At 38.3% G+C, this 14,049-nt stretch overlaps 1 protein-coding gene across 1 annotated transcript in view; it reads right to left on the reverse strand.

The window, feature by feature from the left end:
- Positions 1–5,516: 5,516 nt before the first annotated feature.
- The window catches only part of LOC131573024 (USP6 N-terminal-like protein), a 62,716-nt gene continuing 54,183 nt past the window's right edge, over positions 5,517–14,049 (reverse strand). Inside the window, exon 14 of the mRNA XM_058826593.1 lies at positions 5,517–7,317. Coding sequence (XP_058682576.1) covers positions 5,879–7,317 — 1,439 coding nt within the window. The 3' untranslated portion in view covers positions 5,517–5,878. The remainder of the gene's footprint in view (positions 7,318–14,049) is intronic.

Consider the following 14,049-nt stretch of genomic DNA (forward strand, 5'->3'; position numbering starts at 1 on the left):
GCCAGGAGCTGGGTTCGATGATCCTTGTTTACTTTTTCAGGGTTTCCTTCCCTGTGAAATTTCAGGGGAAGAAAACCCAGGTGTTGCTAGAAACAAGCTTCATACGAACTCCACTCCTAAAGGTTAAGGCAGCTGAGCATCACCATGTTTGAGAACCAGCCCTTCTGCTTCAAAGATCTGTGAGTTTTACTATAAAACACACATTGCTGATGGGTGCAAGGGGAACCTTGCACCAGAGCAAGCTTTTCCACCTAGCAAAACCCCAGTTTCCATGCTGAGTGCTAACATGCCTGAAAATACCACCCAACCCATCCAATGGTAACACTGGAGATCACTTACTACCTGTGGTGTTATTCTCAGATCTGAGTTCTCTTTAGGGAAATATGGGAACAGGAAAGTTTAAAAAAGAAGGCACAGATTAGACAAAGTAATCTAATAGACTTTGTTATTGAAAAAACCCAAGTCCTAAGGGACAATACCACAAATTATTCGAAAAGATATTGCTGAACTTACAAATACAATGATTGAAGTGGATGGTTTGAACCAAAAGCAAACTTCAGCTATCCTAATTAAAGAAAGGAGCTCAGGGACCCCAGTTCCCAGCCCAGGCATTAATTCTTTACCTCATTTCCAGCAGAAAAATCTGACAAAAGCAATAGATTACTAGGAAACAGATTATTTACTTAACCACATCAAACATATTACACTGGCAGGAGGTCAGCCGTAGCTCCAAGCTGGCATGTTTCTGTGGGAGGACACAGCATTTTGCAAAAAAATCTTCCTTGGCCTGTGTGCAATATGATTTTTGGTGCTTGACCCCAGGCAGAAGCAACTTTAGACTTTGGATTCCACAGACTTGTACAAAAGTCTCCCCCACTACAGCATCCTTCACCAATTGCCAAATTCAATTGCATTTTGTCAAGAATTACCTTTCCTGGAGAATTTACGACCAACTGCAATACTAAGAATATAATTTTTGTTCTCTTAATTTGCACATAATCTAGAAAGGAAATGCTGAAGAGGCAAACAATAACCTCTGATGTACAGCAAAAACAGCAGCAAAAAGACATCACAAAGCCTCTGAAAAACACATGTTGGCACATTATTAGAGAAAGAAGACAAAAGAATCACAGCTCACCTTGACAAGGCTGACAATAAAGTCAGTAAAACAAACTAACAAAAAAAAAGGAAGAAAGAAAAGTCAGAACAAGATAGCTTTGTTTTCTGATTATTCATTCTAAAGTTCCATTGATTTTCTACTAACATATTAACTCCATAAGCACAAAGAAAAGCTGTTGGTGTGAGCAGAGAGAATCAAATCACTCAGGAGAGGGACCTACGTGTTCCCTGCTGCAGTAAGTTCTCTTGGCACAAAGAACCCAGAAAATGGTGTCTTTCCCAGGATTTGGCAGTCACTTAAGGGCTATTCCAAAATGACTGCAATTATATTTCCAATTTCAACTGTTGGCCTAGTCATCTTCTCATTGCCACTCTGCCACTAAAAGCATTTGGATTGTCTTAATATTGCCCAAAAGAAAAAAGAAACTGCAGCAAATTATGCAGTAGCTTCATGCCATCTAAAGAGGAGACTGAAGGATACTTGGTTAAGTAGCTGTTAAACTGTAACCATGCTGCATTTACAGAACTTCACAAAAATGCAGTATTTAAAGGACTACAAAAAAAGATTATATTTTCCTCTCACTGAAGTATCGAAAGTGGAATGTTCTCTGCTGGAAATGAAACGGTGGGCGTTTGATGGCATATTTTAAATAGTATTCTTCTTTGTGCATGCAGTGTAATGCCACCCAAGGGGGAGATTAAAAAAAAAAAAGTCTGCAATTTGCAAGTCCATTTCAAAGTCATATTGAAGATGACGTGAAATTCAGGATAGGATTCTTGAGAAAAATCTCCCTGGAAAATGTGTACCTACCTCAGGGAAGCTTTGGATTTGCTTCCCCATACTGGAAGGCTGTTCTGTCTTTTGACATTTCAATGTTTACTGTTTGCATCTAATTTTGGAATTATTCTGTGGCTTACTACAATAGTGTATCTTTGACTAGCAATAAGGTACTTCTCTTCTGCATCCTCCATGATTTCTTAAAATCTCTGGCTACTTGTCTTGAAACTTAAGTGATAGTGATAGAGCAGTTACTTTTACAAGAAGGGATTCATCCTGCTGACATATATTACAGAAGTAACGGACATTTACACATCTTAGCCCTGAGAAAAATAGGACTGTCCACTCCAGTCTGATAATTTTGAAACAATTGCAAATAATATCATGCTTTAAGGCTTTAAGTAGTCATCAGCAGATGTAGGAGAGAGTACTCTCCTTAACAGACTACTGGCTAAACAGGTTTTCCCTTTCCTCATGTTGCCTTCCCTAAAGTATAGACTGACCACAGATGGATCTGAGGAAAAGGAAAGAACTTTGCTGAGGTCAGATTCTCTTCCTTAGCTGCCCAGGGTAGGGTTTAGATTCAGACTGATCACCAAATCTGATGCCAAAATCTTCCCCTGGAAGGAGAAGCAGGGATGGCTTCTGTCTTCATTTGCAGTGTATAATCTATCTTGGTTATATAGGTAAGCAAGCACCTGGATCTTGCAATCACATCCCACTCACCAAAAAGTTTAGGACTACCAGTGATCCCATGATCCTTCCTGTCTTTCTTCCATAGCCACAACAATTTTTACTGCACAAGACTGAAATGCTTCAGTACTACACTGAAGTCATTAGATCTAACCTAGCAGAGCATCCAAGTGAAAGGAAAGGCAACCACAGAATATACTCAATGTCCCTTCTTTTCTCTTTAAACCCTAATTAGTTTAATTTCACTAATTTTTTGCCATACAGAAGTTAGTTATGTCTCTTTACTTAGTCTTCTGTGTTCCTCTGTGCTAATTCTCCAAATCCCTGCGCTGAATTTGTCTCACCAACCACAAGGAAAGTCGTGACAACTGACTTGGACAAAAAAACCTACAGTTTATACAGCCCAAAACAGAGATCTTGGAAAATTATGAAACCATAGGAAGAAAGAAAATGTCTCAAGTATTTAATGCTGATACTTACCCCTCCCACTGTTTTCAGATCAAACAGTGACAACAAAAGCTCTTATGAGGATGTCTAATCCATGACACTGAGATGAACCCCCCATATCAGCAGGGCACTGGAACAGCTTTGTCTCTCACTTCACTCTGCATCAAGTGGGTTTTGTTACTGGTACAAATGACAGACTCAAATCTGGTTGTACCTTGAGCCTGGTTTGTCCAGTTAAATAAAAATAAAAATGTATTTTGCACTACAATCAGATGACACAAGGCTGGATTGCTTTTTTTTTTTTTTTTTAAATAACTCAATAGCATTCTCCAGATGTGAGAGATGGAAGCCACACTCAGACTATTATTTTGCACTTAGATCAATGCAACTTTGCAAACTCCTTATGCCAACAATTCTCTTTTAAACTGGTATTGGGTAAGATTATTAGAACAAAACCAGAAAATTATGATCACAGTTTATGCTCCCAGTTTTTGCTAATGATAGGCTAAGGTTTAGCAGTGCAATAAACTATAATCAATAATCTTGCCACTTCTGCAGTAATGCAAAAACACTATATAGATTGTATCCACACTGCTTAGTCTAAAAATAAACATGTACAAATTAAATAGGACACATCATGTATATACACATGATTCATTTATGAAAAGCAATTGTTTGCGTTGAGAATAGCAAAAGTCCAGTTTGGAGCTAATCAAATAATTAAGAAGAAAGACAAAACAACATAAGCTTAATTATTATTATTTTAACATGTTAAAAATACAGTCACATCAAAATAGGTACACAGTTATAAAACTGCTGTAGATGAAATAAGAAAATAGTGTGTATATATTTTATATATAAAAATCTACATTATTTACTAACGCTGATACATATTCTGGAGCCTCATGTTGTTTGCACAAATAAATTGTACAGCTTTGTTATGAATTACAGAACCATCATTAAACACTGAGATTATTACACTTAGTCACAATATTATATACATACATTTCTAAGCTGCTGTAAGCAATCAGAACTAAAGTAAGCCCAAGTCATATTTATTTTCACAATTTTAGTTTAGGATTTCAGTGTAGTGCTTGGCTACAGTTACTTCGCTGCGGTTTCAATATTTAAAATATAAAATTGCCCAGTTATTAAAAATTACATCAGACACGTTATATACACAAAAAATTGTTTTGAAACATACTAAGTAAATGTTACTTCCATTTGTAAAAATTGTTTTACTTCTGTACCTTAAAACTTACAGAGCCAACCTGCAGCAATAATAGGCACTAAAGCTCATTCTTTAAAGAAAAAAAAAATAATATATGTTTCTATGTTTTCAGTTAACAAACCTTACAAAACAAAAGGGAACAGGACAACCTTCCAAACTGGTGTTGATACCAATGTTTAGTACTTCAGTGTTAGAGAAAACTCTCTGTTCAGTACTCCAAGGACCTCTCCTGGCGAGACCCTCCTCTGCCTCAGCTCCCAGTGAGGTCAGAGCGTCCTGCAGCTCACAGGACTCCATCCTACATGTGCCACTTCACCTGCTTTTAATTCCACCCCCAATTCACAGTCAAAGAAAGGAAAACACAAAGTAAAAAAGGCTGTGAACACTAATTAGAATTACTTACATCAGCAGGAGTTTAAGGTTCCTGTTAACAACAGTCAGGGTCATTTTGGTGTAAAACACCACACAGTGCAAGTCCCATCACAAACATGAACTCGCCAGCAATTTGGGGGGAAAAAGGGCAGAACACAACAGAATTCACTTGACAAAGCTTAGGAGAAAGGACACTGCATACTCACACAGTACATACATACATATCAAGCCTGGAGCAAAGCTCAATCTCCTTCATGCACTTCACAGAGGTGTCAATGAGCTGCACAATTCTCTGATACCTGTGAGATTTGGCCCTGCAACCAGTTTTAACCTGACAGCACAGCATGGCAAAAAGTGAAGGGTGCAGCACCATTTCTATATCTGGCATTAGTCTCACTGTGCTCCAGTCCTCTGCATATAGAACGACATTCTGAAGGTAGATTTGGATGAGAAGGTACAAATTCTCCACTTCTGATGCACTTAAAAAAAACCCTAAACACTGCCCTGAATTTAAGCACCATTTCTTAGCCAGATTAGAGACATTTTTGGCTTTCTGCTTTTCCCTGCCTGCTCCTTCCTGCTGAGGAAAAGGACAAACAGTAGTCAAAGGAGAGGAAATTAACTCTCACACATGATTAAATTAATAATCCCAAAGCATCTCTCCTGCCCAGAACAGATACTGGGATGCTGAGGCAGCTGTATAAAAAAGACAGAAATTCCCATTCAAAATGAATGGCTTCTTAAATAAATTACAAAGAAAAATTAATATGAAATTAAAGTACTTCACGAGCTTTGCCCAAAGTTAAATGCATTTAAATTTAAACTCTTTAGCTCTTTTCCACATGAGTTTGTGTACTGTAAGTGCACACTCACACACATCTGTACAGTGCATTAACAATGTCAGTCAAAATAAAACTTTTCAGTGTGTTACAGGTTTTAGGCAGAAGGATTGTAACACAAGTTATTTAAAATGTAAGGAGAGACGACAGCATGAACCACATGGTGTATATGAGCTTATTGCTATGTCTATGTGCATTAGATCACTTCCAGTAGCTTCCATGCAAGTCCAAGAACTCCACCAGCTTTCAACCAAAGCCTGAAACATCTCTGAAATAGTGTCATTATTTTTGAACTCACATGAACCATCCACATTTCAGAGAACTGAGGTGGACTACTAGTAACACAGTACTGTTCAACTGGTTTTGGTTCTTGCCATTTCACTAAGCATAGCCAGATTCTCAGAGAAGCACAGATTCATGCATAGACAATCCATCAGTTCTGCTCCGATAGTGTTGGGCTTGAGCTGATGGGCTTGGATATTGGTACTGTGGGGAACCATTCTCTTCAAAGGTTGGGGAAGTCCTGTATCTCACTGGACTATCCACAGAAACAGGAGGAAGACTGCGGTCTTGTAAAGGTGTTGGCTGGAAATGCTGGTATTTCTGGAAATTATCCAAGTGACCTTTGTTAAGGTCTTGGCTCCAGGGCTGCCTGTAGGGTTCGTGTCTGTAGATGTAGGTGGCATCTGGCCACTTTCTCTCCTCTGGTAAATAATCTGCTGGAGGGATTATGAATTTGACACCTGGAGAGGACCTCAAGCTGGTGGTGTAAGCATCAACAGGAGCAACTTCTGTCTGAGCAGGGGCTGGTGAAAGAGGATTTTGGCGACTGGCAGGATAGGAATTCATTTGCAGCTTATTTGGGGAATAATCTACTGACATAAAAGGGTATGGCCTTCCAGAGGGGCTGGGTCGATTTCCGTGGTAATGCAGAGGTGAAGAACTTGTATTGCCTATACTGGAAACGTGCTTTGGAGAATTCCCATAGTAAGTAGGGGGATTACTATAACCTGGCAGTGGCTGTTTTACATTCAGTCCATGAGATGGACCATCAGACTGAGATGCGTATTTTGGAGATCTGGGCTGTGAAGTGAAGATGTAATTATTGGGTATTTTTAATGGAGCTGGTATTTTTTCCATTTGCTTTCTTGGACTACTAGAAAATGCTACATGCCCAGGACTTTGTGGATGAGCTCTCTCAAGCATCTCTTCAACAAGATTCTCGCTCTCAGTTTCATCCTCTGAAACATTGTCATACTGAGATGCATTAGACCCTCGCTTACCTTCATCAGCATCCAAAACCCTCACCTTTTGCTTTACATTCAAAGGCTGCACTTCTCCAGGACTTGGTGGTGGGCCCAAACCAGAATGGTTTACTGGCCTCCCTTTCACCTCTGCAGTGAGCTTCATTGTCTTTTCCAATATTTTGATATCAGACGGTTTATTCCACTTAGGTACAAATTCCCTTCTAGTATTGGAAGTAGCATTAGAATTTTGATTAGCAGCTGCATTATTGTATAGACTCGAGTTGTCTTGGTCTGTTAGCTGAGGCTTTTTTCTGCTATCTACGTCATTCTTAGGCAAACTGTTTTGTGTCTCTATTGGTCGAATCTTTTGCTGTTTTAAGGAAGGTTTCTTTTCCACAGAATTAATTATTTTTCGGTCATTTGGTGAACTTTCTGGTTCTTCTTCCATGGATGGTCTTCTCTCTGTCCTTCTTGCTGCTTGAGTACCAGTACTGTTCTGTCCATTAAGCATTGGAGTGGAGTTAAGCACAGAAGGTGAAGGTCCTGATGGAATCTGCCCCAATGGCTTCTTTGGAAATTCATCTTCTTTACCTAAAACAAGAAAAGGGATAACATAAATTCACCTCTGTGCAGAAGCTTTCTTTGATCTGTTTGTCATGCAAGCACACATAGCTAGAAATTAACTGGGCCTCTCCCTGGGTCACCATTCTGCTGAACACCTCAAAGGTTCTTCTTCTGTATACTGACATCAAACGCAGATTTTCTTTAGCCTTTCGTCCCAACCAGTTATTCCTTCCTACAGCTGATGCAATCTCATCAAGCTTTTGCTCTAGCATGAAAAAAAAAACCAACATTTTCCTAGATGACATGTTGGTTACAGTACCTACTCTGTATGGAACCCTCCTCACACTGTTTCATTAAACAAACTACTTTGTCCACTTTAAAAATCCTTCCCAATATCACTCTCCCAATCGATAGTTTTCCATTCATGCATCCTTTAATGTTCATCTCTCGCAAGCCACACCATCAGCTCCTCCCTCACATCCATAAAGCTCCCAGATGACATCTTCTGGGTGTAGCTCCTCATTAACATCTACACAATTAAGACCATGCTCCCCCTAAAGCCTTTCCTGCCTAGAAATTTCATTCTCAGTATTAAAAACTTGCAGTAAAAGGCTCTATACACAGAATCTTTCTTTCAGTTCAGCTTTTTATCAATATGGAACAACTGAAGCAGCTCACACCAATACTGGCCACGTTATGGTTTGAATTGAGTTTTCCATGGACAGGTTTTGCAGGACACAAGGACATCATTTACAGAATGAGAACATGAATGGAAAGTTCTCCCAGACTGGAGCTCAACACACTGCAACAGCCAGTGCTGAACATCAACTGTGCGTGTACCCAGAGCAACCCACACTGACATTCAGAAACAATAAAGAAGTGTTTCATGGCTCAATGCTGCTCAAAGAACAATCCACATCAAATTTTCTACTGCAATCAACACCCTTCATAATAGCAGCCAAAGTATTTTATCATATCTACTTGCATATAACTTATTTAATTGTGTAATCCATTACTTTCCCATTATAAGAAGAAAAGGTCATGCACTTCTCATTAAATGTATTAATCTAGATCTAATTCATTTGATGTTCAGCATTTAAAAAAAACCCAGAAGTTTTAAAGTCAGCATTACCAAACAAGTCCTATTTACTGTGTATCTATTTATAAACAGAAGCTTTGTAGTAAGGAGGAAAAAAGAAATGGCTACCCTTGCTTAAATGCTATGCAAAATAAATTATATAAAATGGCTGTTGGTAAAATATTTTTGTCTAATCCCTGTTTCTTCCTAAGGCAAGGACTGCAGAATCTCATCCCATCAGAGATCAGAGAGTTAGCACCTCACTTTCAAGGTATTTGTAATTTAAATTCTTTTTGTTTATTCTATAAGGGTTCACAGGAGTGAATACACACAAATGTCTCTCCCTGACAAGTGCTGTAGTTACAAGTGAGCTATGTTCATTTATACAGGCATGAGCAGGAGCTCAATCTTTGATGAGTGGTTCATGATACAGATACAGTGAGGAAAGCCAGCAGCCAAGGTCACTGCTATTTGTTATAACAGTGCAACAAACTACCAGCACGGATCAGCTGCCATATAAACTAAAGGAAAACTCTGAGTTTGAGCCAGCCAGGCCATAGCTGGGACAGCAGAGAAGAACACAATGGTGCCATCATAAGAAGATAACTAAATAAATGCACTTAAAAGAAACAGCCTAGATTTGCCAAGCAATTAAACTAGTGCTTTCTTCATTTTTCTTCATAAGGGCCAAACGTCATATAGAAACATACCCTTTGCTTCAGACATAACTTCAGAAACCTCACTTCATATATAGCACACACGGTGGGGCCAAGCCTCAGTAATAGGCTACAGTGAGCGGCTGCTGGAATTACAAGTCTGATGCTTGGTCTCTTTCCATATGGGTCCCCACTATTCCCAAATAAAATCTGGAACAGGGCTCTAAAACCTGCACCCCCAGCAAGGGAGCGTTCCACCACTGGAAGAACAGAGGAGGAGAAAAAGAAAGGAGTTGCACAGATGCTGTAGAAGAGGTGATTTAACAGCTCTGCAATACAGCCTCTCCAAAATTGTCCTTTAGTGTTTATGAATAGGGAGTTCACTTTCTGAACTTGCTTCTGTTTGGCAAGAGGCATTTATTTGTGTCACTTAATTCCATCTGCATCCTCCAATACACCATTAGGCAAAGCTGAAGATCTTGCCTCCTAAATAAAAGTGAATTTTGCACATAATAAGTATTCCTGATACTTAAACCATAGATTACAGTGCTTTCAGTCTTACTAATCTTGAATGTGAAAATAGCATGAAGTCTGCATTAAGAAACATTACTTTGGTACCTGCAAAATACATACCAAAAACCTGCCATCTAAACCATACAGAACGAATCTTTATGGGCTGCTAATCCACTTATAGCCTCCAGGAGATCCAAAGCAGTTATGGAATAGCACAAGAAAATGGCTCTGCAACATCGCTAAATTATTAAATTTCTATCTTTATATGGAAGACATGTTTTAGAAAAAGCGTTTACTTTCTTCCACATTTGAAGTTAAAATGTTCTAGTCATATATATAAAAACCTGAAAGACCAGTTCCTCTGGTAGCTGCAATGCTTCCTTCATTTGCCCAGGGTCACCAAAAACATGAACTGATTTATTTTCTCCCAGCTTTTACTCTAAGAAATGCCTGCAGAGCAATAGGAGATCCTTTAAATATACCTGGTTGCACAATAAAGGTGGGGTTTGTCTGAGTTTTTGGTTTTTAATTTCACACACTTAAGGCTTCCTAATTACCATGAAGCTCTAATAAACCCAAGTGAGAATACTGCAGATATTTTTATTGAATTCTATCGAGGCTGCCTTGTGTCACCTTTCTTTCTCATTTCAGGGTAAAGGAACACCCTACAACCAGGCAAATGTGGGCTGCATGGTCTGGATGATCTATCCCATAACACAAGTCACAGCTGTAAAATGACTATCAGAGAAATCTTGCCATGTCTGTAGTGAAATTGTTAGAACTCAACATTAATTCACATCCTGAGTAACAAGGAAAGTGTTGCAAGACAATAGTTCATTTAGAAGAAAACCTCTGCATTTTAACAGCATGATACCGTGTTTATAGGCTGGTAACACCAGAGCTTAATGCTGTCAGGGAAAACAAAATACAGAACAATGAGAACATATTATAAAGGCTCAGTGGGGAAAAGAAGAAATAGAGGCTAAACCTCAGCCACAGGACTTCCACAAAATTTGGTTTAATTTGACCAATTTGGACACGAAGAAGTGGCACTGGTTGCTCAGTCACCCACGTCTGCTTGTGGAACTAAGCAAGGCCACATTGTTGGAGGTACCAACTCAGTAATCAAGGCTACCAGAACAGGCCTTGTTCTGGTTCAAAGGTGCTCCAGCACTGATCACCTCCAGCCATAAAAAGTACAGGGAGGAAAGGAGTTGTGTAAGGATCTATGATGTTGCAGCAAAAAGACACTTTGCAAACTGATCACATTCTGAAGGAAATTTTTTTGAAACTGCAAAATAGCTATTTAATTCTAATTGAAGTGTACAGATCATATATCAATACCCATGCAAACACATGCACAGAGTTGCCACTTTCAGTGAAACAAAAACAAAACAAAACAAAAACTCCCCAAGTTCCAAAAAAGCTCACAAAATAAGTAAGTAGAGGATAACCAAATTAACACCATGCACATGACCACAATGAGACACTCTTCAAATGCACAAAGAGCATGCCAACTGTGTTTGGGAATGCTTAAAGCAGTCCACTGCCATCAATAACAGCAAGAAACCCATGACGCTGCATGCTAGTAAGAAAGAAAGAATAAAAGTAATCAAAGAAAAAAGCTGAGGAAAAGAAACCATAATGCCAAAGCAAACAAAAGAAACCAAGTCACAACAAACATCTCTACCTGAAGAGGTACACAAACAGCTCACCAGACAAGCATGCAAAAGCACCAATTCCTTCAAGCTCCATTTCTTTTATCTACCATTTTCCCACTCCAAATCTGCCTAAAGCCTCACACACAGCTCTCAACCATCTCCTTTAATACTTCAACTACACTCACTGCTCAAACTCCTCAGATTTGAGCATGAAAAAATTTTATTTGGATGTTTTAAAGGAAATTCAATTGAGTATCTGTTTGTGTTGTTTATCCAAGATCTGAGTTAATTCACTGTCTGGACACATCGGTCTGACTGAGAAATGGAGAAACTGCCGAATTCTACAAGTACTTTTAGGACAAGTGCTTTTCTATACAATCTGTGATGTTTACATACAAGAACTGAACACATTTTATAACTAGAAGTTAAGACAAAGCTGTTTAGCTCATCTGTGACGGTTTTGACCTGTACAATCAAAATGTCCTTTTGCCCTCTGATGTGATCTGGGCAATGAGATTTTTCCCAAGTTGCCAGTATTCCTGTGAGATATGGATATCTTTACTTTCATCCTTCTCTCCTTCCTTCAACAGAGTAGGTTCCTAGACAGTTTAGTTACTGGGTTTTCACAAAAACAAGCACTGTAATAGCTTGTATCAGAGTTTACAGAGCAGGAACTATAGATTTTCTATTTTTCCTTTAAAAGAAAGCTAGTGATTCAGTTGGCTTCTATGCAGTATAGCATAAAATAAGCAAACAACAAAGGAAATAGGGTGAAAAATGGGTGAGGAAGGAGAGCAATGGAAGTAGAGGGAGACAATTCAAGCAAAACAAGAACAATCAGGTGCTTGTTTGTTGTTGGCAAACATATTCCCTGACATGAAAAGGAGAAAAGCAAATATGAGCAGATCTGACTGTTCCCCAAAAGATAAGAAATACAAGCCATATTAAAGAAAGTTTGCCTCTTGACTTCTATCTGTTCAAATAAGCCTTGGCCACCACCCAGTGGAAGTCGATCTCCACTACAAGACTTTTACAGATAATTGCTTCAGGAGGCACTAACAGCCTCGTGCATTGAGTAGCAGACATATAATTGGAGTAAAGTGCTTTAAGTGCTCTCTCTGGTGAATAACAGTCTAGTCCTTAATTTCAGCACCAGAATACATGCACTTTGACTGCTCTAACACAATTTTCAAGGACGGTAATGGTCATAAAAACAACTCTTAAAATGACATCTTGAAATTTTGTGTTTATTTTCGATCGGTGACATCCCATCTTCTTCAGTTTACAAGTCCAAGAGAATTTTAAAAAAATTTGAGTGCCTGCACTAGAAGCTCCAGCTTCTGTCTGAAAGCCAACCTCTGCTCCTCCTTCCTTTATATGCCATCATTGGCAAAGGAGTTGCTAAATGAAACACTGCTGGACAACCTGAAGGGAAAACTAAAAGCACTGTTCGCCTCTCTTGCAGCTGTGTCACTTTTACAGTACTGACAGTAAGAAGAATTTATTTTATAAACATCTGCATTCAGATAAACAACAGAAATCTTAACAGATTTGGTTATTGGCCAGAAGATACAGGTGACGAGCTGCACATCTGTAAGGTGCCCTTGCAAAAAAGGAATTTCTAAAATTAACCACTATTTTACATTCCTAATTCCACACTTCTTCCAGAAAATATACTTCCTTGAAAAGTCAGTTTTAAACAGCAATACAAACAATGACCAACACAACTATCTGGATCATGTATTTAAAGATCATGCAAGTTTTCAACAGTAAAGATTTTTAAATGATGCAAAGCCAAAGTCTAAAACTGCTAAGGATATATACTAACTATATTAGTATAACTCAATGTATTATTTTAGTTCATAATATTGTGAAGTAGTTGCATCACACAAGAAACAAAGCAGAAAAAATAGTTTAGTCAATTAAAGCATGAAGTGCATTGTCTGAAAAAGCTACTTGTGTGTTCTTGAAGTACAAGAGAAAAATCCAAAATTCCTCTGAAACAAAACACAACCAAAAGAAAGACACAATCAGAAACAGGAAAGTCAATCTGATTAACATATTCCTACTGTTTTGGCTAAAGGCTCATTAACAGGAGAGAACAGACATTATTTAATAGATTACTGAGCTAGTATACATTTCTGCACTATCACTGATGACTGTGTAACATAGATCACTGAATAAAAAATACTTAAAATAAATTTATTAATATATAACTTCAAAAATAAAAACCAGGTAAACATTTTTAAATTTATGGCAAATACAAGTTTCAAACTTTGCTGTTTTCCCTGAATACAGAAAAGACAGGGAAAACTAGAAGAACTGCAGTTTAAAGCCAGTTTTAGTCACAAGGATACAGGCAGCTTCCAAATTTGTCAACATTGCTTTAAAATTAAGGTACAAGACCTTTATCTTTGATTTAAGGCCTTCAGCTGCTGCAAAGTCTGTTAAACTTTCAGTCATAAAAATCTAACCCAGGACCCTCCTGCCCACCTTTTCAGGATCCTTATATTGAAACACAGGTGAGAAACTGTCCCAAGAACAGACCTGAGGGGCTTCACACCTTGAAGGTGGGCCTGTCTTGTTTACAAAACACTGGATTAATAAACTATTTTCACCAACATATTTTTAATATGGAACTTTCACTGGTAAGCACTTCAATTTATTAAAGTCAGACACTATAAAAATCTATCCATATATAAATATTGTTTATTAAGCATTGCATTATTCATGTAGTCCTACAGGAAAAAATTAGAGCAAAGCTAGAAATTCTACCCATATCTTCTGAGCATTTATAGAATTTAGCTGTTGTTTTAAATAACAGACAAGGAAAAAATCTGCATCAAGGAAT

The sequence above is a fragment of the Poecile atricapillus genome, chromosome Z (genome assembly GCF_030490865.1).
Source record: "Poecile atricapillus isolate bPoeAtr1 chromosome Z, bPoeAtr1.hap1, whole genome shotgun sequence".
In the NCBI taxonomy this organism is placed as follows: domain Eukaryota; kingdom Metazoa; phylum Chordata; class Aves; order Passeriformes; family Paridae; genus Poecile; species Poecile atricapillus.